This window comes from Balaenoptera acutorostrata, chromosome 6 (assembly GCF_949987535.1).
Source record: "Balaenoptera acutorostrata chromosome 6, mBalAcu1.1, whole genome shotgun sequence".
NCBI lineage: Eukaryota > Metazoa > Chordata > Mammalia > Artiodactyla > Balaenopteridae > Balaenoptera > Balaenoptera acutorostrata.
In genome coordinates, this window is record NC_080069.1 from 60,154,474 (window position 1) to 60,177,017 (window position 22,544).

Sequence of the window (22,544 nt, forward strand, 5' to 3'; positions counted from 1 at the left end):
TACTATACATAGAGAATCCTAAAGATGCCACCAGAAAACTACTAGAGCTAGTCAATGAATTTGGTAAAGTTGCGGGATACAAAAATTAATGCACAGAAATCTCTTTCATTCCTATGCACTAATGATGAAAAATCTGAAATAGAAATTAAGGAAACACTCCCATTTACTACTGCAATAAAAAGAATAAAATACCTAGGAATAAACCTACCTAGGGAGACAAAAGACTTGTACGCAGAAAACTATAAGACACTGATGAAAGAAATTAAAGATGATACCAACAGATGGAGAGAAATATCATGTTCTTGGATTGGAAGATTCAATATTGTGAAAATGACTATACTACCCAAAGCAATCTACAGAGTCAATGCAATCCCTATCAAAGTACCAATGGCATTTTTTGTGGAACTAGAACAAAAAATCTTAAAATTTGTATGGAAACACAAAAGACCCCGAATAGCCAAAGCAGTCTTCAGGGAAAAAAACAGAGCTGGAGGAATCAGACTCCCTGGCTTCAGACTATACTACAAAGCTATAGTAATCAAGACAATATGGTACTGGCCCAAAACCAGTAACATAGATCAATGGAACAGGATAGAAAACCCAGAGATAAACCCACGCACCTATGGTCAACTAATCTATGACAAAGGAGGCAAGGATATACAATGGAGAAAAGACAGTCTCTTCAATAAGTGGTGCTGGGAAAACTGGACAGCTACATGTAAAAGAATGAAATTAGAACACTCCCTAACACCATACAGAAAAATAAACTCAAAATGGATTCGAGACCTAAATGTAAGACCGGACAGTATAAAACCCTTAGAGGAAAACATAGGAAGAACACTCTTTGACATAAATCACAGCAAGATCTTTTTTGATCCACCTCCTAGAGCAATGGAAATAAAAACAAAAATAAACAAATGGGACCTAATGAAACTTAAAAGCTTTTGCACAGCAAAGGAAACCATAAACAAGATGAAAAGACAACCCTCAGAACGGGAGAAAATATTTGCAAATGAATCAATGGACAAAGGATTAATCTCCAAAATATATAAACAGCTCATGCAGCTCAATATTAAAAAAACAAACAACCCAATCCAAAAATGGGCAGAAGACCTAAATAGACATTTCTCCAAAGAAGACAGACAGATGGCCAAGAAGCACATGAAAAGCTGCTCAACGTCACTAATTATTAGAGAAATGCAAATCAAAACTACAATGAGGTATCACCTCACACCAGTTAGAATGGGCATCATCAGAAAATCTACAAACAACAAATGCTGGAGAGGGTGTGGAGAAAAGGGAACCCTCTTGCACTGTTGGTGGGAATGTAAATTGATACAGCCACTATGGAGAACAGTATGGAGGTTCCTTAAAAAACTAAAAATAGAATTAGCATATGATCCAGCAATCCCACTACTGGACATATACCCAGAGAAAACCATAATTCAAAAAGACACATGCAAAAAAAAAAAAAGAAAAAGACACATGCACCCCAATGTTCACTGCAGCGCTATTTACAATAGCCAGGTCATGGAAGCAACCTATCGACAGATGTCTGGGTAAAGAAGATGTGGTACATATGTACAATGGAATATTACTCAGCCATAAAAAGGAACGAAATTGGGTCATTTGTTGAGACGTGGATGGATCTAGAGACTGTCATACAGAGTGAAGTAAGTCCGAAAGAGAAAAACAAATATATATTAATGCATACACGTGGAACCTAGACAAATGGTACAGTTGAACCAGTTTGCAGGGCAGAAATTGAGACACAGATGTAGAGAACACACATATGGACACCAATGGGGTAAAGCGGCAGGGGGTTGGGGGTGGTGGTGTGATGAACTGGGCGATTGGGATTGACATGTGTACACTGATGTGTATAAAATTGATGACTAATAAGAACCTGCTGTATAAAAAAATAAATAAAATAAAATTCAAAAATTAAAAAAAAAGATACATTCCATATAGATTTAATATTAAAATATTTTTAGAAGAGTACAAGCACAAACATAGGAAAGTCTTTTTATAGTCCTAAAGTACAAAGGCCTTTTTTTTTTTTTAATATATATATATTTTTTAATTTATTTATTTTATTTATTTATTTATTTATTTTTGGCTGTGCTGGGTCTTCGGTTCGTGCGAGGGCTTTCTCTACTTGCGGCAAGTGGGGGCCACTCTTCATCGCGGTGCGGGGACCGCTCTTCATCGCGGTGCGCGGGCCTTTCACTATCGCGGCCCCTCCCGCTGCGGGGCACAGGCTCCAGACGCGCAGGCTCAGCAGCTGTGGCTCACGGGCCCAGCTGCTCCGCGGCATGTGGGATCTTCCCAGACCAGGGCTCGAACCCGTGTCTCCTGCATTAGCAGGCAGATTCCCAACCACTGCGCCACCAGGGAAGCCCCTAAAGTACAAAGGCCTTTAAACTTTTGATTTATTTAAAAATTTTTCACTTTGAAATGATTCCAGAATTTTTACAAAGAATTTTCATATATTCTTCCAATATACAAATGTTAACATCTTATAGAACCACAATATAATTATTAAAACCAGGAAACGAACATTGATATAATATTATTAACTACTTCATTGACTTTACTCAAATTTTTCTAATTGTCCCACCAGTGTCCTTATTCTGGTCCAGGATTCACTCCAGGATCCTGGATGTCACATTTAGTTGTTACATCTCCTTAGTCAGTTTTAATCTGGAAGAGTCCCTCAGTCTTTCTTTGTCTTTCAGGACCTTGACATTTTTGAAGGATACTGGGCTGGTATTTTTTAGACCATTGCTCAAGGTGGACTTATCTAATGTTGCTTAATGATTGAATTCAGATTTTGCATCTATGGCAAGAATACTATAGAAGTGATGTGGTGTCCTTCTCAGTGCGTCATATCTGTAGATATATGATGTCAATTTCAGAAGCCTTTTAAAGTGTGACATAGAATCAGAAACCATAGAAGACTGACTTGACCAAATAAACATTTAAATTTTCATCGTGGCAAAAATATCCCGTAATAAAAAATACAAATAGAAATGTGATATAAATGACTCAGGGCAAATGACGGTGTGAGAAACTCATAGGTTTGTGGGGGTCTAAACTGATAGAGTTTTTATGAAGGATGTTCTGGCAGTATATACCAAAATTAAGAATATGCATCACCTTCGATCTCAGAAGTTCTTTTTCTAAGAATTTATCCTATGCACAGTTAGGATGGTATAAATATAGTTATAGTACTTGATATAGGAAAGTACTTGATGAAGGTAAAAGAACACTCTTAGCAGCATTGTTTGTAATATGGAATATTTTGAAACAACTTGAAGATTTAAGAATAGGAATTTGGTTAAATAAATGATTCCATAGAATGGAATAATATGCACTTGTTAAAGAATAAGGTAGTTTTCATGCATTTTCATGGAAAATTGTCAATATAATCTATTGAAGAGTATATACTATGTGATCCCATTTGTGTTTTCTAAAGATTGCATTCTTAGTAAAGCATAAAAACAATTAGAAAATTATGTACCAGGCTGTTAACAGTGACCGTCTCTCTGTGGGATGATTGTGTAGGGACACTTAGGCTTTCTCCATATTATTTGAGCATTTTGTAATAATCATCTGTTATCAGCAAATAGAACATTTACACAGAAAATAATTCTGAACATAATATGCATATCCTGCCATCCTGTTGATATCTTGACATTTGAATTTTTATGCATGTATAAAGCATATATAATTATCTTTTTATACAGTGAAATTATATGCTTTGTATCATTTTGTAATTTCCTTTTTCACTTCATGTCAGAAAATTTTAGGTCATTAAGTATTTTTAATTCATCATGGCTTTTAATGGCTCCATAGTATTCCACTATGTGGATATACTACATGTGTATGTATAAATGTATGCATGCATGCAACTGTCTTCATAACCAATTTCCGGTTGTTGCCTATTTAGTTTGTTAATAAATTTTTATTATAGGTAGTAATACAGTGTCTTTCCTTATAGGTCAAGTTTTGTGTGTATCCATGCTATTTCCTTAGAATAAAATTAGATTTGTTGGTTCAAAGATATGCATGTGTGTAAGATTTCTGATATATATTGCAAAATTATTCTGAAGAATAATTGGATTGGCAAACTTTTTCTTAAAATACCAGACAGTAAGTGTTTAGGCTTGTGGGACGTAAGATCTCTGTCCCAACTACTCAACTCTATGACCGCAGGGTGTAAGCAGCCATAGACTATAAGTAAATGGGTGTGACTATGTTCCAATAGGTTGCCAACCTCTTTACTATAACTATTTTACCAGAAATAAATGAATGTGTCTATTTGTTCTTACCTTTGCCAGCACTGGTTTTCCATTTAAAAAATTAAAATAATGGTTTTTATCACAAAAGTGGCATATATATTTTGGAAAATAGGAAAACGTGGATGAGCAAATATTAAAATACACACACACCCCATATACTTATTACCCAGTAATTATGGCTGTTAACACCTTAGTATGTATTCTTTCAGAATATTTTCTACATGTATCTAAAGATATATATATATTTTTAAACCAAATTGAGATCACACTGTATGTACTATTTTTTAACCTGCTTTTTTCAGTTAATGATCTTTACTTTTTCATGTCAACAAGTCTTCATTTCACGTAATACTCAATCCATCTTCAAATTTTGCCTGTTGGCCCCAAATCTCTTTTACTGCTGGAATGTCAGCACCAGGATCCAACCCAAGACTGTCTTGAGCATCCAGTGTTTATGTTCATTAAATACATCTTATTCTAGAAGAGTCTCTATATTCATGAGAGTTGTTGAAAAGCCCAACCCATTTGTCCTGCAGGATATGCACAGATTTGTTTGGTGGCTTCCTTGAGTTTTCGTTTAGCTTGTTCCTTGTCATAGTCAGCTCAGGCTGCCATAACAAAATATCATACACTGGATGGCATAAGCAACAGAAATTTATTTCTTCACAGTTCTGGAGGATGAAAGTCCAAGATCTGGGTACCAGCATGATCAGGTTCTGGTGAGGACTCTCTTCTTGGCTTGCAGACAGCCACCTTCTCACTGTGTCCTCACATGGCAATGAGAGACCTTCCTCTTATAAGGCCACCAATCTTATCAGAGGAGGACCCCACCATTATGACCTCACTTATCCTTAATTACTTCCTAAAATCTCTGTCTTCAAATACAGTCACACTGGGTGGGGGGATTAGAGCTTCAACATATGAATTTTGGGGAAATATAGTTCAGTCCATAGCATTCCTGTAGCCCCTTATATTTCCTGTAAACTGGAAATTAGATTCGGGTTAGATGCATTTGGCTAGAATACATCATAAGTGAAGTTGCATGATTTATAATTGCATCACACCAGGTGATACATAATATCTGGCTATTTCTTATTACCTTTAAAAAATATATCTGTCAGTTTGATAAGCAATTTCTGGTTATTGCCAATTTTTACATCTTTGTCATTGTTTTCATCTGCATTTCTCTGATTAAGTATTTGCCTTTCGAAGATGTGAAGGGAAAGGGAAAAATGCATAGAAAAGTAATTAAAGTGAGAAATCAGAAAGATTGGCTTGGATGGAAGAGGGAAGAATAAGAGGACAGTTGCAGGCAATTGTGATCGAGTTTGCTTTCCTCTTTCAATCTTTCCTAGTTGTGAGTTTTATTTTGGTCTATTTGAGACCATGGTGATCATGCTGAAATTCAAGTCTTTTTGTCAGTAGCACCTCAGTTACTCAGTGGAAGGTAGGTTGCTGAAGTGTGCACAACAGCTGAGAGACTGAGCATTCCTAGGAAGTCTCCTCTAACACATTGCTGGGAAACTGAGATCACAAGTCCTGCAGTCCTATGGCTCCTGAGTCTTGCTTGCTGATATTGAACCCTCTTTTGCTTTAAGCCCAGAAAGATTGGTCCTGATAAACAGTGTAGAAATGAGTGTGTCATTTTTCCTTAAGGATGATTACCCAGGAGAGGGGTGGGATAGGGAGGGTGGGAGGGAGGCTCAAGAGGGAGGGGATATGGGGATATATGTATGCATATGGCTGACTCACTTTGTTGTACAACAGAAAGTAGCACAGCATTGTGAAGCAATTACACTCCAATAAAGATGTATTAAAAAATAAAATAAAATACCGGCAAACTAAAAAAAGAAAAAAAGAGTAAACTCAGCACAGCATCATCCACTTAAAAATTCTCTAGTATTTTGGCTAATGACATTTATCTTATGGTATGTAAATGCAAAATTTGACTTAAAATTAGTTTTCAGTGTCACAGTAAACTTACAGTATAACTGTTTTCTTCAATCCAGAGAATGTCTTTCTATCCTGCATGTAATTCAGAAGAACAAAGTTGAGCAGCAATTCTTCTATGAGTTTGAAGGTGGCGTCAAGCTTGGAATAGGGGCCTTTAATTTGGTAAGTGATCAGAAAGCAACCAGAATCTTTTGTAAAAGAATCTTAGGTTTTCAGTGCCTCTGCTACTGCATTTGAACCTCACCCTGAACCACTACCTGGGTTTGGTTGGCAAGTGGCTACAGTGGGATCAGTTTTCTTGTGCTGTGAACCAGTGGGGGCTTTGGCCAGAATGTGCTGTAAAGTTCTGCACATGCTCAGAATAGTTTTCGATTGTATAATAAGGGAAGCATGCAGCTCTCTGAATGGACTAGTAACATTTTTTTGGTAATAAGGAGCTTGAAATTCAGTTCTATTTCCACATCAGAAATATTATTGCTATAGCAATGGTGGCTCTGAAATTGAAAATAGGTGAGGGAACAATATAGTTTGAGGGACAATGAAGCTCTGGGGTAGATGAAGGGTTTGAGTAGATATCTGTCCCATTGCTATATTATTTAGATATTTTGGTATTTTATTAAGGTTTGACTGGAATTGATGAGAAAATTAAGTGGTAAAGGGAATCCCACGCATAAGTGTATACACTACCTTGGCCGCTTTGTTCATGAGCCCATTGGTTGATGATGGAGGTGGCTGAGGAGAGAGGCTGGCTAGTGTCCACAAAATGAATCACCCTATCCACTTGATTATTAAAATCTTCCTCTGCTGAGGTCAGCCTTTGGTGAACATTCACATGGGACACAAATATCTTCATATTTTTTGCCCATTCTGAGAAATCTGTCCATATACCTCTTTCCCAGAGCTCTTTGTCATCAATTTTCCCATCATGTTCTTTCTAAAGCCCTGACCATCCAACCAAACCATTGGCTACCGCCCATGAATCAGTAAATAATTGCATGTATGGCCATTTCTCCTTCCAAGCAAAGTGAACAACCAGGGCACTGCTCAAAGTTCTGCTCTGGGAGGACTTCCCTTTATCCTACTGTTTAGGGATGTCCCAGAGAGGGGCTGTAGTGCTGTAGGTGTCTACTTCTGGGTCATGCCTGCATATATGAAGAATACAACAGGCTTTTGCTTTCTGGAAAAGGATGCTAAAAGAAACACTGTTTGGAGGTGGACACTGGGGGTTATCTTCTCATGACTTTATCAACCCACATGAAAGGAGCAAGTGTTCTTTAGAGCATTCTGAAAAAGCCAGGTTTTTTGTTTTGTTTTGTTTTTAATTTTTTAGGTGTATTGTCTTCACTAAATGAAATTAAGTCACAAGTAATGATTATACTAGGTGCAGTATGTGGTGATTGAGACGTGTCTAGTGGTTTAAACTTGGTTCTAATTTTTCATATTACTGAATCATTAAAACTTTAAGTTGTTTAGAGTTTAACATTTATCTATAGTTAGATATACTAACACATAAGTACACTTGTATTTTTTTTCTTACAGATGCTGTCCCTTTTACCAGCACGGATTATCAGACTACTAGAATTTATAGGATTTTCTGGAAATAGGGTACAAAATTAATTTTTTCTTAACTTTGACAAGGAAAATAAAAGTTATTTATTGAATATGAGGGAAATATAACATGTCCTCATAACTAGCAATTTGTTTTCAGAACAATAAAGAGGCATTGGGTCTTGATCATATTTTTCAGGAGTTAGAGATGGTTTTTCTATTGAAAGTTAAAATTTTTCATCTTTGTTATTTAAATTCTGGGATTAAAATTTATGTTTTACTAATATTGCTGCTTGCTGGATCTTTAGTACTCATGTGAGGTTAAAATATGCTTCCCTAACATTTTTGCAACCCCAGAGTTTCCTGCAAAACCAAGAAATTAGGCTAGATTTCCCTGTCTAACCTTTTATGATTCGTATGGATCAAGTATAGTTGCAGTGTTTTGGTTTTCCTTGTTTTTACAAGTTTCGCTATAAAACTAAGCAAGGAAATTTGTTTTCCATGAGTTTTGTTTGTTATAGTTCTGTGTGGTTGTTTTTGTAGTGTATAACATTTATTAATCATAACACTCAATATGCTATTACCAGAGTTGCCTTATTGCAAAAGTTGTCCCTGTTAGTCCAGAGAGCAGGTTTTGAGAAATGTATGAGAACAAGTACAAGAAGCTGTAATTTTTTCCCCCATTTATTCCACTGTCCAGGTTCTCCATAAGTATTATGTATTTATGGTGATCCCTTCCTGATATTGTCTGTCTATTCAGACTCTGTATTTCATCTTTACCCTTCCGCTCTACTATTCATCTTCCACCTTATTTCTTTAGTAGCTCCAACTTGCCCCTTGAATAAAGTCCAAACTATAGCATGGATTCAAGGGCCCTAGGATCTGATTCCAGCCAATGCTTCTAGCCTACTACCCATCCTTTTTGCTTCCCCAGTGTTCCTGCTAAACTGGGCAAATGGTTGTTCTCCAAATAGATCCTGTGCTTTTCTGTGTCCATGCTTCTGCTGGTGTCTGTTTTGGATGTCCTTCCCAACTGACATCCTCCCAAATATTGTCTCTTGAGAGCCTCTCCATCCATTAGGATTGAGATAAATGTCACCTATTCCACAAAGCTTTCCCTTATCTTCTCCCAACAAGGCTCAAGTATTCCTAACTTTCAGAATCATTTACTTATCTTTCTTATGGCCCTCACCATATTCCAATAAAATTATGTGTTCATGTACTACCTTCCCTATTTGATGGAAAGATCTTTGAATACATAGAACTGTATATATTCATACCCACCATAGCGTTTTGTACTTAGATCCTCAATATGTTTTAATAAATTAATATTTATATAAGAGAAATACAGCATTTTCTATGAAATGAGCTCTACCTTTTTCTCTCCCTAAGGTCACATGATATAAGAATTTGGGAGATTGTCTTATGCCAGTTTAAAATGTAAAATTTGTTTCTAGTTAGATATTACTGCTATTCTAAGCTCTTGAAAAATAAACCCCACCTTCATGGAGGGTGGGGATCCATGAGCTAGCATTTTAAAGTCTCTGAATATGATGTTTCAATCATGCTCTTCTCATTCTAAAATGCCTCTAATTCCCATAGGAGTTGGGCATCCTGCAGTTACAGGAAGGTGCCTTAGGAAGAAGCATGAGGTCTCCACTATGCTGCTTAACTATACTAGCTTTTCATACGTATATCTCCCTGATACTTGGTAAGGACTGGATTATATTTCACATCATTGAAAATTGATTATCTTTCATCTGAGTAAGTAAAAATTTAGAAAAATCAGTAAGAGATCGTAGTCTATATTTACCTTTCTTTTGAGTAAAAGTGGAAAATTGTGACATTTCTCATAGTAACATTTGGCAGAGGGGGTGGAGGGTTTCTTTCATCACATTCTTTTTAATCTGTTCTCAGCTAAAAAATTCTATAAAGCTTGTTTAAGGTGATCTATTTTTAGCATATTACATTTCTTTTTTTAGCAGAAAATTAAATTTTTGGTTAAAATAAGTTTAATATTGCTATTAAAACTAGAAATTTCAATTAGGAATTGAAGGCAACCACCTCTGCTCCTAAGAATTTGCCCTAGAGCTTTCTTAAACTAAAGTCATAGATGAGACTTGTCTTCTTTTATTTCCCAAATATTAAAATGGCAAATTAACAGTTTTCATGTTTTCCATGAATAGGTCTTTGCTATATTTTAATGAAATTTGTAGAAAGACTTATAAATGTCGACCACATTTCGTGAAGACTGAGGCTTTTCCTGTTAAATTTCTAGGTACAGGAGAAGTGAATGTTGTGGAAGCAGAGCGTCTCCTTGAACCCTACCTCCAGCAGTTTCCAAATGTACGCTTAGAATTTCAAGTGTCTTTTTCAGCCATAATCAATCAACCAGGGTTGACCATTGAACAGTCTGTTTCTCCCTCCGCAGGGCTCCCTCATGTTGTTTTATCATGGCCGGATAGAGCTGCTGAAAGGAAATGTGGAAGAGGTAACTTATTTGAGGGGGTCATTTAGGGGGCTGTCTATATGGTGGAGTTGTGTAGTGCACCCATTCCCTATGAGCAAGTCCAGCTATACGCGCTAGACAGAAATAAAGGGAAAATATGTAATTAAAAAGCCAAAAGTTAATTGTGTGGATGCACTCTATGATATGTAGTAGATTACTGAATATACTCTACATTTGCACATAAAGTACCTGAGGCAGTTCAGGGTAGGATATAGAAATAGTTGGGTAGTTTAAGGGACTTTCAAAAATCTTTGACTACTATCCATCTCGGTATTACATATTGACTTTGGAATCTTGCCCCTGCATAAAGGTCACTCCACTGTACTACATGTGTGCTCCCCATCAAAGGAAATTATTCACTAATTCCCTTGAAGAAGAAGAGTGAATAGCCTTTTATATAAATATACTCATGAACAATTTTCTTCTACACAAATGGGGTCAAACATGTATTTTTCCTTGATTTGATTTTTTTCTACTTACAATACATCTTGGATTTCTTTCCAGGTCAGTATTTCTAAATCTTCCTCATTCTTTTTGATGGCTGGGTTTCATTCAATGAGATGGATATACTGTACTTATTAAAGCAGTACACTATTGATAGACATTTGGCTACTATACATGATGCTGTTGTAAACATTATTAGTGTATATTTCTGTGCAAAGGTATATTTATGTAAGATCGATTCTGATAATGAGGATTTCTAGGTCAAAGATGTTTGCATTTTGATAAATTCAGACAAATTGCCCTCCTAACTTAAGGCTAGTCCATTTAAACTCCTGTAAAGGTATGAGAATACTTGTTTTCAGTGCTCTTTGCCAACTCTGGTCATTATTTATCTGTTTTATTTTTGCCAATGTGATGGTTGAAAAATGATAATCTAATTTTTTAATTTATATTTTCCAGTGTAAAAATTTCTTCATATGTATATTTGTCACTCATATATCTTTTTCTCTAATTTCCTATTTATATCTTTAAACAATTTTCCCACTGAGTTGTTTGTCTTTTTTTAAGGATTTTATAAAATTGCTGTATGATAAGGGTTAATCCTTTGCCCATTTTGCATATAGCGATATCTTCTCCCAGTCTGTCCATTGCCTTTAACTTTGTTTAAGGTATATTTTACCCACTGGAAGTTCTAAATTTATTGTCAAATCTTTTCTTAAAGGACTTCTGCATTTTACGTCTTACTTAAGAAAGGAACTTTGCTACTCCCACATTATAAAGTTCCATGGCCCTCTCACAAAATTAAATAAAGAGGCAAAATTTAACTGTATTGTTGCATATAAGGAAAGGAACGTGTTGTCGTATTGAGTGGTTTAGTGAGTGATGATTTTGCTCTTTTTGTACCAAGTGTTTTATGTATTTTTCCATTAGGTTATTATCTCCTTGTCTAATATCTGGATGATCAGCTTTATGCAATTGACTTATAGGCACAAGAGATATTTCGAAAATGCATTTCAGTTCAAGAAGAATGGAAACAGTTTCACCATCTCTGTTATTGGGAGCTGATGTGGATTTTTGTATTCCAACAAAACTGGAGGGAGGCGTATTACTATTCAGATCTGCTTTGCAAAGAGAGTAAATGGTCCAAGGTAAAGTACAGTTTCATTAATGTCATCTGTTTGCTAATAAGTGTACAGGATGATTTTTATTTAGGACTGTTTGTTCCATAGTATGATATTGACACTGTTTTCTCAACTTAGAGATCCATCAAAGGAGGAAGTATGCATTAAGTACCTGCTGTTTATAACCACTGTCCTCAGCACTACGTGCTTTAAAAGCCATCCAAATAGTCTTTTTCAACAAAGAGGCTTTATCTGTGAAGATGAACTGTACTTATATATAAAAATTATTAAATATCAAGTCTTGATAATTGTTTGTAGACTTTTTGATGCCCTGATAACAAGGCTTTTCATAATAATCAAAATTAATTCTTTATCCATTCATCTGTTTATGCACACTTAGGTTGCTTCCATGTCTTGGCTTTAGTAAATAATGCTGCTATGAACGTTATGATGTACATACCTTTTCGAATTAGTGTTTCCATTTTTCTTTGGATATATACCCAGGAATGGAATTGCTGGATCATATGGTAGTTCTATTTTAATTTTTTGAAGAACCTTCATACTGTTTTCCATAGTGGCTGTACCAATTTACATTCCCACCAACAGTATACTAGGGTTCCCTTTTCTCCACAATCTCATCAACGTTTATTATTTGTTGTCTTTTTGATGATAGCCATTCTAACAGGTGTGGCAAGTTAGAGGAAGGAGATTAAGAGGTACAAACTGCTAGCTATAAAATAAATAAAATACAAGGTTGTAATATACAGAGAATATAGCCAATATTTTATAACAACTTTAAATGGTGTATCATCTATAAAAATATTGAATCACTATGTTGTACACTTGAAACTAATGTAATATTGTAAATCAAGTATACTTCAATTAAAGAAAAGAGTTCTAAAAAAATTCTGATCCATTTGTGAAAAGTTGGGAGGAATGAGATAATGACCTCTTTCATTTTGTCCATTTTCTCATCCATGAACGTTACAGTTGTATAATAGGAAATGGCCAAAATTAGGTGAAAAGTTTTGATCTCATTTGGAACAGGTGATATAAGACTTCATTTCCTTTTTTTTATATTTGATATCTCTTAAATATTATATCTGGAAGATTTGTAGGTCTTTCCTGATTTGCAAGATAGCAATGTCATGTACCTAGGATGCTCTCTGACTGGCTGCTTTTCTTTTCCTCAAGGCAACATATGTGTTCTTAAAAGCTGCAATTTTGAGTATGCTTCCAGAGGAAGATGTAGTAGCAACTAAAGAGGATGTGGTAACTTTATTTAGGTAAGCAAGACACTATTTCTATAACAAAGATCCTGAATGAATAGAGGAACACACAAATACTTTCTTTTTCCCTTAGTGGTCTTCCATGCTTCACCTTCATATTTCTTTAATTTATCTGATTTGATACAGAAACTCTTAAAAAAATATATTTAACTAAGGGTCAAAATGTCATCCTTTTAGCAAGACTTTGCAGATGTGCCAGTGTAATTGGGAATCTTGAGAACACATGGTTTTTTGTATTGTTATTGGGGCTTTGCTACTGCATTTTGAACACAGTTCCCTGAAATGGTATTGTTAGCTAAAGATGTTTACTGTTATAAATCAAAGGTATTTTGTGATCAGAAAAACTTAAGAATATAACACAATATAACATACCCTTAGTTTTCATTAGTGTGCCAAAGATTCTGAGAAGCTCTGCTATGAAGTAATCTGTTTAACTTTGTTTAGACCAGTGTCCGTCCATCCATCCATCCATCCATCCATCCATCTGTAACCTTTATGTTGAGCACCTACTGTATGAACACTACTGTGTTAAGTGCTGAATAAACAGGCATGGATCCTGTCCTTGTGCAGTTCATAATCTTGTAGTGGAACTAGACATCAGTGAAATAATCACCCAGTAAATGCAAAATTATAACACATGACTGATTTTTCTCCTCCTACTTGTCTCACCATTCCTTCTTGGTATCTTTGTAAACTCATCCTACTTCCATCTATTAAAAGTTGATGCTTTTGATTTCAAAGGTCAGTCTTAGTACCTCAACCTTAGGAAATCTGATTCAAGCCAAGTTTAAATCCCTAGTACAGACCTTGTGACTGAGCTCCAGACCCATACATCTAGCTCCCATTTACCACCTTCACTTAGATATGTCAAAGCATTGAAAGCTCACCACATCCAGTCTTCCCTAGCAAACCTGGTGTTCTTTCCTCTCTCAGTGACTGGGACTACCAGTTCGCAAGGCAGAAACCTACGATACTTGCATCACCAACACTACCCACTGTCCCTCCGTTCCCCAGTGGGAGGAGGGGTATGGATAAGAGCACAGAGGGAATGATAGTTGAGATGAGGTCTGAAGGTGGCGTGGGAGCTGCTGGGGCAGTGGGGAGTTGTGGTGGTAACAGTTTCAGACCAAGGGAACAGCATCTGAGAGGATGCTGTTGCAGGAAGGAGCACTGCACATTAAAAGAACTAAGACAAAGCTGATACGGGACAGGACGTGATGCTACATTTTATATATAGGTCAAAGGAAAATGAACGTCCAGGATTGCTCAAAATATGTCTCATAGAACACAGAATTCCTTTTAAAAATAAGACAGAGTCTCCAGCCGTACCACCCTGAATGTGCCCGATCTTGTCTGATGTCAGAAGCTAAGCAGGGTCGGGGCTGGTTCTTACCTGGATGGAAGAGCGCCTGGGAATACCGAGTGCTGTAGGCTTAAAAAAAAATAAGGCAAAATGTGTTTTAGGGACACAGAGCTCATTGGTATCCTGAGCGGGAGTTGATAAGGTAATAGAACAGAGGTAGAAACCAGACTGGGATTGGCTAAAGAGTGAATGAGATACAAAGAAATGAAGAGAGTTGAGCATAAATAACATCCCTGGATAACTTTGACTATGAAAGGGAAGAGATAGAGAGAGAGTGAGTTGGAGGGAGATGTAATATCAAAGAATATCTTAATGGGAGAGATCTGAGCATTCTCAAAAACCACTGGGAAGGATCCTTTGGAGAAAGAGAAGTTAGACATATAAGCGAGAAATGGGATAACTGATATTTGCAAGGCTCTTGAGAATGCAAGAGGAGATAGAATCCAAAGCACTGATGGCAGGACTGGCTTTATCTAGAGGGAGGACCAGGTCCTCTATTGTATGGGAGGGAAGAAGTCCAGAACAGGTGCGGAGGCATGCAAGCTCGTGTGTGGTAGCGTGAGATGGAGGGCTTCCTCCCTCACAGCTTCTGTTTTTCTTTATGAAGTAGGAGGCAGGGCTCTCTGTTGAGAGTGAAAGAGAAAGGAGTGGGCTGGAGGTCTGAGGAGGATGAAGAATATTGGAAATCATTGCTGTAGAGAGTGGGACAGTGAGGTGGTGAGAGAAACACAGGAGGGGGAATGGCAGGCGGTGCCAGGGCTCGTTCAAGGTTGGTGTTGATGAACTTACAGTGATACCAACTTGTTCTCAGTGCAGGTGCAGGGAGGATGGATACTGAGCTTCATCCGGATGAGTGCAACGACTAGGCATGAGCAAGGGAGTCTAGGACATAAGCCAGAGCATGCTGCAGTAAAGATTGCCTGCCTGGCAGTCTAGGCAGGAGTGTGGAGGGACGGGGAAAGAAGGAGACTGCTGAGCTGGGAGAAAGTTGAAAGGCAAGAGGACTGAAAGTCTTAGTAGAACAGCCAAGGTAGAATGAGGAGAGTGGTGTTCAAAGGGTGGTGTGCTTGAATTTGTCCTTTGAAGTCAAAAAGTTACAGGTGATGAAGTGGTCTAAGGTGTGACTGTAGGGGTGGGTGGCTGTGGTGGAAAGGAGGAGGTGACCACTGGAGATGAGGAAGTTAAGGAACGGAGAAGCCCAACTGCGTTCTTCAAACATAATTGATGACAAACACTTTTTTTAAAAAATTTATTTATTTATTTATTTTTGGCTGCGTTGGGTCTTCGTTGCCGTGCACGGGCTTTCTGTCGTTGCGGTGAGCGGGGGCTACTCTTCGTTGCGGTGCGCGGGCTTCTCACTGCGGTGGCTTCTCTTGTTGCGGAGCACGGTCTCTAGGCGTGCGGGCTTCAGTAGTTGTGGCACGTGGGCTCAGTAGTTGTGGCTCACGGCCTCTAGAGCGCAGGCTCAGTAGTTGTGGTGCACGGGCTTAGTTGCTCCACAGCATGTGGGATCTTCCAGTACCAGGGCTCAAACCCATGTCCCCTGCATTGGCAGGCAGATGCTTAACCACTGTACCACCAGGGAAGCCCAGTGACAAACACTTTTAAGTGGAATAGTATAGTCTGTGACCACATTATGAGAAATAATGGCCTGGCTGAACCCTCTGACAAATGTGTCAGAACAAATTTGAAGGTATGACCAGGACTACTTTTTCATGCTTTTAGAGAAGCTCTTTTTAGCAATAGGACCATGTATGCTAATAGAATCAACATCAGTGGAAGCCATGTAGATTAATGCCACCTCTTACTGGTAGAATGTATTGCCTCATTTCACACAAACAACAAATGGAATGGAATATTAAGATACATTGGGATCTTTTACATCCACGCTTCCTGTACTTCAAAGTAAATTTTCTCCATATCAAAATAATTTCTTTGAAATATGTAACCAATCTTATTTTCAGGAGAAAGCTTGAGGTCTGCTGCGTGTGTGATAGCGTCTAATTTGTTGGGATGATGAGAGGAGAGTCCCAAAAATGAATGTTCTCTTCTTACAGGCTCTGTGATCCTTAAATGACAAGGTTTCATGTCCACTGCATGCTTCTGACCCCTTCCCTCAACTCCCACCTCACATTTCCACTGCCTCTTCCACTGATGTTAATTCACAGTAATGATGGGCATTCTGGTTTAAAAGCCATAGCCCTTGGTACGCCTGAAAATAATATAATGTCATATGTCAATTATACCTCATTTAAAAAAATCCATATTCCCCAATTGTGCCCAGAAATAATGTAACACAAGCTTGTCTTCATACTGGAATGTTTTTTCCTCTTATTGCATCTTTTTCTTTCAGTATAGTTGGATATTTCCCTAAATTTCTTCTTGGCAACGTGTTTGGTGCATTTGCAAAGTTATGTATAAGAAAGTGCCCTAGGAACATGTAGTCTCACCATCCTATTCTCATTTTTATGTGCTTGTGAATTTTATAATTGGAATTTCTTAGAATTTTGAGAGAAAGGTTGTAAACATGGTATATGTTCTTAGTTGGTTATTTTCAAAATCACCTATGCTTTGGAAACATTTTCTCAAATTATACATGAATTGATGGCTATCTTTTGAGCCACGTTACTTTACAGATCTGTGTCATACTTGCAGAAAGGAATAGGAGATGTACCAGTATACCTTATTCCCTCTCTCAGAAGTATCCACAATGTAAATACTTTGGACTTTTTCCTGCTTACTTATGGAAATTGCCAATTTTATATCTAGATTTCCTTGACTCTGTTTGATAGGCTAGGACACTTGCTAAGTTAACTAGAAAGAAATACGTGTCAATCAGTGGTTCTCAAACTTGTGCGTGCGTCAGAATCCTCTGGAGGACTCATTGAAGTCCAGATTGCTGGGCCCCAGCTCTAGAGCTGCTGATTCAATAGGTCTGGGGTGGAGCCTGCAAATTTGCATTTCCAACAGGTTTCCAGGTGATGCTGATGCCACCGGTCTAGGGAGAGCAGCGTGACAAGGACAGGTGTAAATAATGTATGTGTTCTTAACGACCTTTCACCGGGGCTGGGGCTTTTCACAGACAGGTGGATGGCTTGAAGCAGAGAATTGCTGGGAAATCGATCCCTACTGAGAAGTTTGCTGTGAGGAAGGCTCGACGTTACTCTCCCTCGTTGCCCGCACCCGTGAAGCTCATCTTGCCTGCCCTGGTATCTGCCTTTATTTTATTTACTGCTTGCCTCCTAGAAATAAATTGTCTATTCACAGTGGCAGGGAGAACATCTAACTTTTGTTGTGAAGTTCGCTCAGTTAAAAACCATTGTGTTTGTAAGGTGAACATTTATGAATAAATTATTAATGAGTAATAAAAAGTATAGCAGATGTTTTTTGACTGATTGGTATGTTCTAGGAATTTTGATAAAGGCTATTTATAAAATATATCATTTAATTCTTACAGTAACTCTATGAGGGGAGTTTCTCTTTGTAGCCTCATTTGACAAGTAAGGAAATTCAGGCAGAGAGAGGTGAGTTGACTTAATTGAAATTGAGTTGAATTATAATGCAAGCCACATATGTAACTGTACCTTTTCTAGTAGCCACATTAAAAATCAAAAGGTAAAAAATTGAAAAGTAAAAGGGCACATGATAATCATTTTGAGAGTATTGGTTTAACCCAGTTTATGCAACATTTTGTCATTTGAGCATGTAATCTCTAAAAACTTATTAATGAGATTTCGCATTCTTGCATATTGTACTCATCCATTGATATCTGGTGTGTGTTCTATGCTTAGAGTGCGTCTCAGTTTGAACCAGTCGCATTGCTCCAGAGCCATAAGTGGCTGGTGGCTGCTTTGCCCTGCCCAGCGCTAGAGCTCACATTCTTGATCGGTATGCCATTTAGGCTAGACTTTGTGAAAAGCATAATTTCAACTTAAGTTGTCTTAATGAAGACTTTTTTTTAAAGTACTGAATATATCAAATCATGATGACTCTTTGGGGCTTTAGTTTTGCGTAGGCAGTCACATAGCACAGGAAAGCTGTTTAGTGCAAGCTCACACCTGCTGTCCTCCTTTGGGGGTTCATGTTTTTTTTTTTTTTTGATTCCAGAGTTTTTTCAGTTATTCCCCTTTAACAGTTATTTAGTTTCCAGTTTTTACTACTACAAACGAGCTACAATTACTATTCTTTCATATCTCTCTTTTTGTACATGGGCATAAAATTGTCTGGGAGAGATGTCTAGAAATGGAATTCTGAGTTGAAGGGCATATGCATTTAATACTTTGACATTGCCAGTTTGCCCTCCAGAAAGGCTGTACCAATTTAAATTCCTACCAACAGTGTTTTACTGTTAAAATGTGCAGTTGAGCAACTTTTCACATGCTTGTTCATTTTTATTTCTTGTTTTGTGAATTGTTGTTCGTATACTTACTTCCCTCATTTCATCAGGTTTTTTATTATTTTATCATTGATATAGAAGCTCTTTAAATATTCTGTGAGAAAGAAAACTGCAGCCCCTCACAGGCATCAGTTGGGAGCTAGCCTGCACCTAGTACCTTGACCCAGGTTTTCCCAACTTAGTCTCGGAGAACACCACCCTCAGACTGGGTTGTTCTGTGCCTGTGATGGAATGAGATAAAAATATGACCACTCTGGGGACTTCTCTGGTGGCGCAGTGGTTAAGAATCTGCCTGCCAATGCAGGGGACACGGGTTCGAGCCCTGGTCCGGGAAGATCCTACATGCCGTGGAGCAACTAAGCCCGTGCGCCACAACTACTGAAGCCCGTGCGCCTAGAGCCCGTGCTCCACAACAAGAGAAGCCACCGCAATGAGAAGCCTGCGCACAGCAATGAAGAGTAGCCCCCGCTCGCCACAACTAGAGAAAGCCCGCCCGCCGCAACAAAGACCCAACACAGCCATAAATAAATAAATAGATAGATAGATAGATAGATAAATAGATAAATTTAATAAAAAAATATACGATCACTCTGTAATCATATCTGAACACAGGTAAAAATAAGAACACCATGCAAATCACAAAAAATGACCAAACATCCCCCTTTCCCAGCTAATGTGGGAGCCTGCTGCTGTTTTACCAATGACAGCTTTCAGCTCCATTTCTGCTTCATTTCTATCTAGTGATTTGTGCTGGGAAATTTTTTTCTTTCTGTGTCACAGAACTTCCCTGAAATTTTTGTAGAGCACCATAGTCCTTTCTCTGCCCTAGAACTTAGATGCTTGTGTGTACATGACGATGTATAGCTTGCTCTGATTACTAAGGGTCTTAAGGAAGGTTAACTCAGAGCACTTATTTCTCCAGGGCTAAGGGTGTAAGAATTGGCTTGAATTTGTGGTGACTAGGAATTTTACCAAAATCCTATATGTCATAAAATGGCAAGGTCGGGTATGAGTGTTCCTTCTTCTGACAGAATATTCCTTCGATAAAAGCAACATTTAAAAACATCATCATCAGTTAAAATAAATGTTCGGTTCGTTATTGAATTGAACTCTTAATCTATTAGCAATTAGAAGCTAGATGTAAAACGAAAGGTAGTGTTGTTATCTTAGTTTTCAGTACCATAATGTAAAGATGACTTTGCTGCCACTCCAATGTATTTTCCTCATTTCTACTGCTTCCCTGTAAGAGGATGTTCAAACAATATCTCTATAATATTTTAACATTTGTTTATTTCCAAGAAGATTCTAATTACCCTGGTTATTTCATACCTTTCAAAATATGAACTGCACTACCAGGAAGATTAGAAAAATATTTTCAAGCAAGAGCACATTTGCTTTTGGTCCAAAAAAAAAAATTCTCATCTGTTTGCCTATTAAGTGTAATTTGCAATGAGAAATCATTAGTTTACATTTTTAGGGGCTGTCATTCTGCCGTATGGCCTTTAAATGAATGCATTTTCTGCATATTGGATTGCATTACCGGACTGTCACATGTTTTTAATGGTATAAAAGAACCTGAGCCAGGTAAAATATTTCCTATGTTCATTTTCAGTGATGTCCTTGGAGACATTTTATATAAACAGTTGGCAGATATTGAAAAATGTTTCCCTTTACTTAAGTGTAACAGCAAAAATCTATATTAAATAGAATTGTTCGTAGTATCATTTTAAAATATTATATTTATTTCTGTATCTGTAATCCATTATCTTCCAAAAGGATTGGATACCAGTAGGTGCTTAATAAATACTTGTTAAATGAACAAGGAAATTAATTTTTCAGTAAAAACACAATATACTATATATATATATAGAATACTTTGCAGTATAAAAGGCAAAAAGCATTAAATAAAGTGAGAAAGGGGGAAATTAAATCACTAAATTCCAAATGAGGAAAGCTAAGGAAAATGATCTCTAAATGTTGTCTTGAGATCACTAGCAACTGAGGCAAAACACACATATGTAGTTTTGTTGTTGTAAAAAACATTGAATAACCTCACATAATTGTGAATGGTTTCTCATTTTTCCTCATTAGGAAATGATGTATGTTTGGAATGGTTTTCCACTAGTGAGCAAAAGAAAAGATCTTTCTGAAAATCTGTTGGTAACTGTTGAAAAGGCTGAGGCAGATCTACAAAGTGAAAGTAAGTATGAAAAGTAAGAGCCTGGAAATCTTTACCGTTGCCCCTCTCCCATCCTTTCCCTGTGCACATAAGCCCGTGTTAATTTGTGTGCATGATGAGGACAAAAGAGCTTGAGCCGCAGGTGTCTGAGTGATTGCAATCAAGATGGAGAAAAGATACCTGAAACAACATGGATGAGCCTTGGGGACGTTAGGCTCAGTGAAAGAAGCCAGCTGCAAAAGAAAACAGAGTGAGAGATATAATTTACATAAAATATGGAGGATAGATCAGTCTGTAAAGACAGAAAGCAGATTAATGGTTGCCTAGGGATGGAGAACTGGGGGTGTGTGAAAGCTAAACGTTATGGCATTTGGTTTTGGGGGTGATGAAAATATTCTAAAATTGATTCTGGTGATGGTTCACACCTCTGTAATATACTCACAACCAGTGAATTGCATACTTTAAATGGGTGAATTGTATGTTATGGGAATTTTATCTTAAGGCTGTTTAAAAAAAAAAAGATGAAGAAGAGAGTTGAGTTTTAGAGCAGCTCAAGGGAAATGTATACTGGTTTTAGTTGGTTGTGATTCTTTCCATGCCTCATTTTTGCTCTCTAATGACTACTGTGTTTTTACAGACACAGAGAATTGTTTGTTTTCAAGTTGAAATCTTGTCACAATTTGATGTTTTTACTCATTACTTTGGTTGTACTGGAGGTCCCTTTCCAGTGTACTGGAAGCGCTATTTACTGGAAGCAGCTGGCATAGTAGGAGGAAAATCAGCTGGTCTGGGCTTATAGTTCCACTCCTGCAGCTGTGAGGCTCTGGGAAGCGTACCTCAACCCATACCCAGGAGGGCCTCCGATTTCTTTTAAAATGGGTGTGGTGTTGGACCAGATGATACCCAGGGTTTTCTTGCTCTGACATTTTCTAGTTCTCTGTCATAAATAGAGGCTTTAACTTTTGCTAAACAATACCGTAAGTGATAGCTTTTGTTGTATTCTGTATCAACCCCCAGATCATTTAGGTATTATTCCAAGATAATGGTCTTATCCTCTGGAATGTTCTAATCACAGAAGTAAAGCAAAAATTGCTGGGATGATAAACATTGTAAAGGGCATAAAAATTCAAGAATAGCCAGGAAAAATTCTAACAGGTAACTAATTTTCCTTAGCTGGAAGAAAATGGGCACCGAAGGAGCACCGGCTCCATATGCAGTATACTCCCCACGTGGGGGATGAAATATTGACTGCGACTCCGGGGATGAGCACCTCATTTGGGTTATTTATTTATTTAATTTTTTTTTGGTAGTATAGTTGCTTTACAACGTTGTGTTAGTTTCTGCTGCTGTACAGCAAAGTGAATCAGCTATACATATACATATATCCCCTCTTTTTTGGTTTTCCTTCCCATTTAGGTCACCACAGAGCACTGAGTAG

General features: G+C 37.5%; 1 protein-coding gene across 4 annotated transcripts in view; it reads left to right on the forward strand.

Annotated features, from left to right (window-relative positions):
* The window catches only part of TTC39B (tetratricopeptide repeat domain 39B), a 140,288-nt gene that overhangs the window by 100,992 nt on the left and 16,752 nt on the right, over window positions 1–22,544 (forward strand). For all 4 annotated transcript variants that reach the window (XM_028165145.2, XM_057549272.1, XM_057549271.1 and 1 more), the window contains 9 exons: window positions 6,314–6,419; window positions 7,797–7,862; window positions 9,408–9,516; window positions 10,084–10,151; window positions 10,237–10,296; window positions 11,745–11,906; window positions 13,074–13,165; window positions 17,614–17,740; window positions 21,019–21,127. In XM_028165145.2, the coding sequence (XP_028020946.1) occupies window positions 6,314–6,419; window positions 7,797–7,862; window positions 9,408–9,516; window positions 10,084–10,151; window positions 10,237–10,296; window positions 11,745–11,906; window positions 13,074–13,165; window positions 17,614–17,740; window positions 21,019–21,127 (899 nt within the window). The remainder of the gene's footprint in view (window positions 1–6,313; window positions 6,420–7,796; window positions 7,863–9,407; window positions 9,517–10,083; window positions 10,152–10,236; window positions 10,297–11,744; window positions 11,907–13,073; window positions 13,166–17,613; window positions 17,741–21,018; window positions 21,128–22,544) is intronic.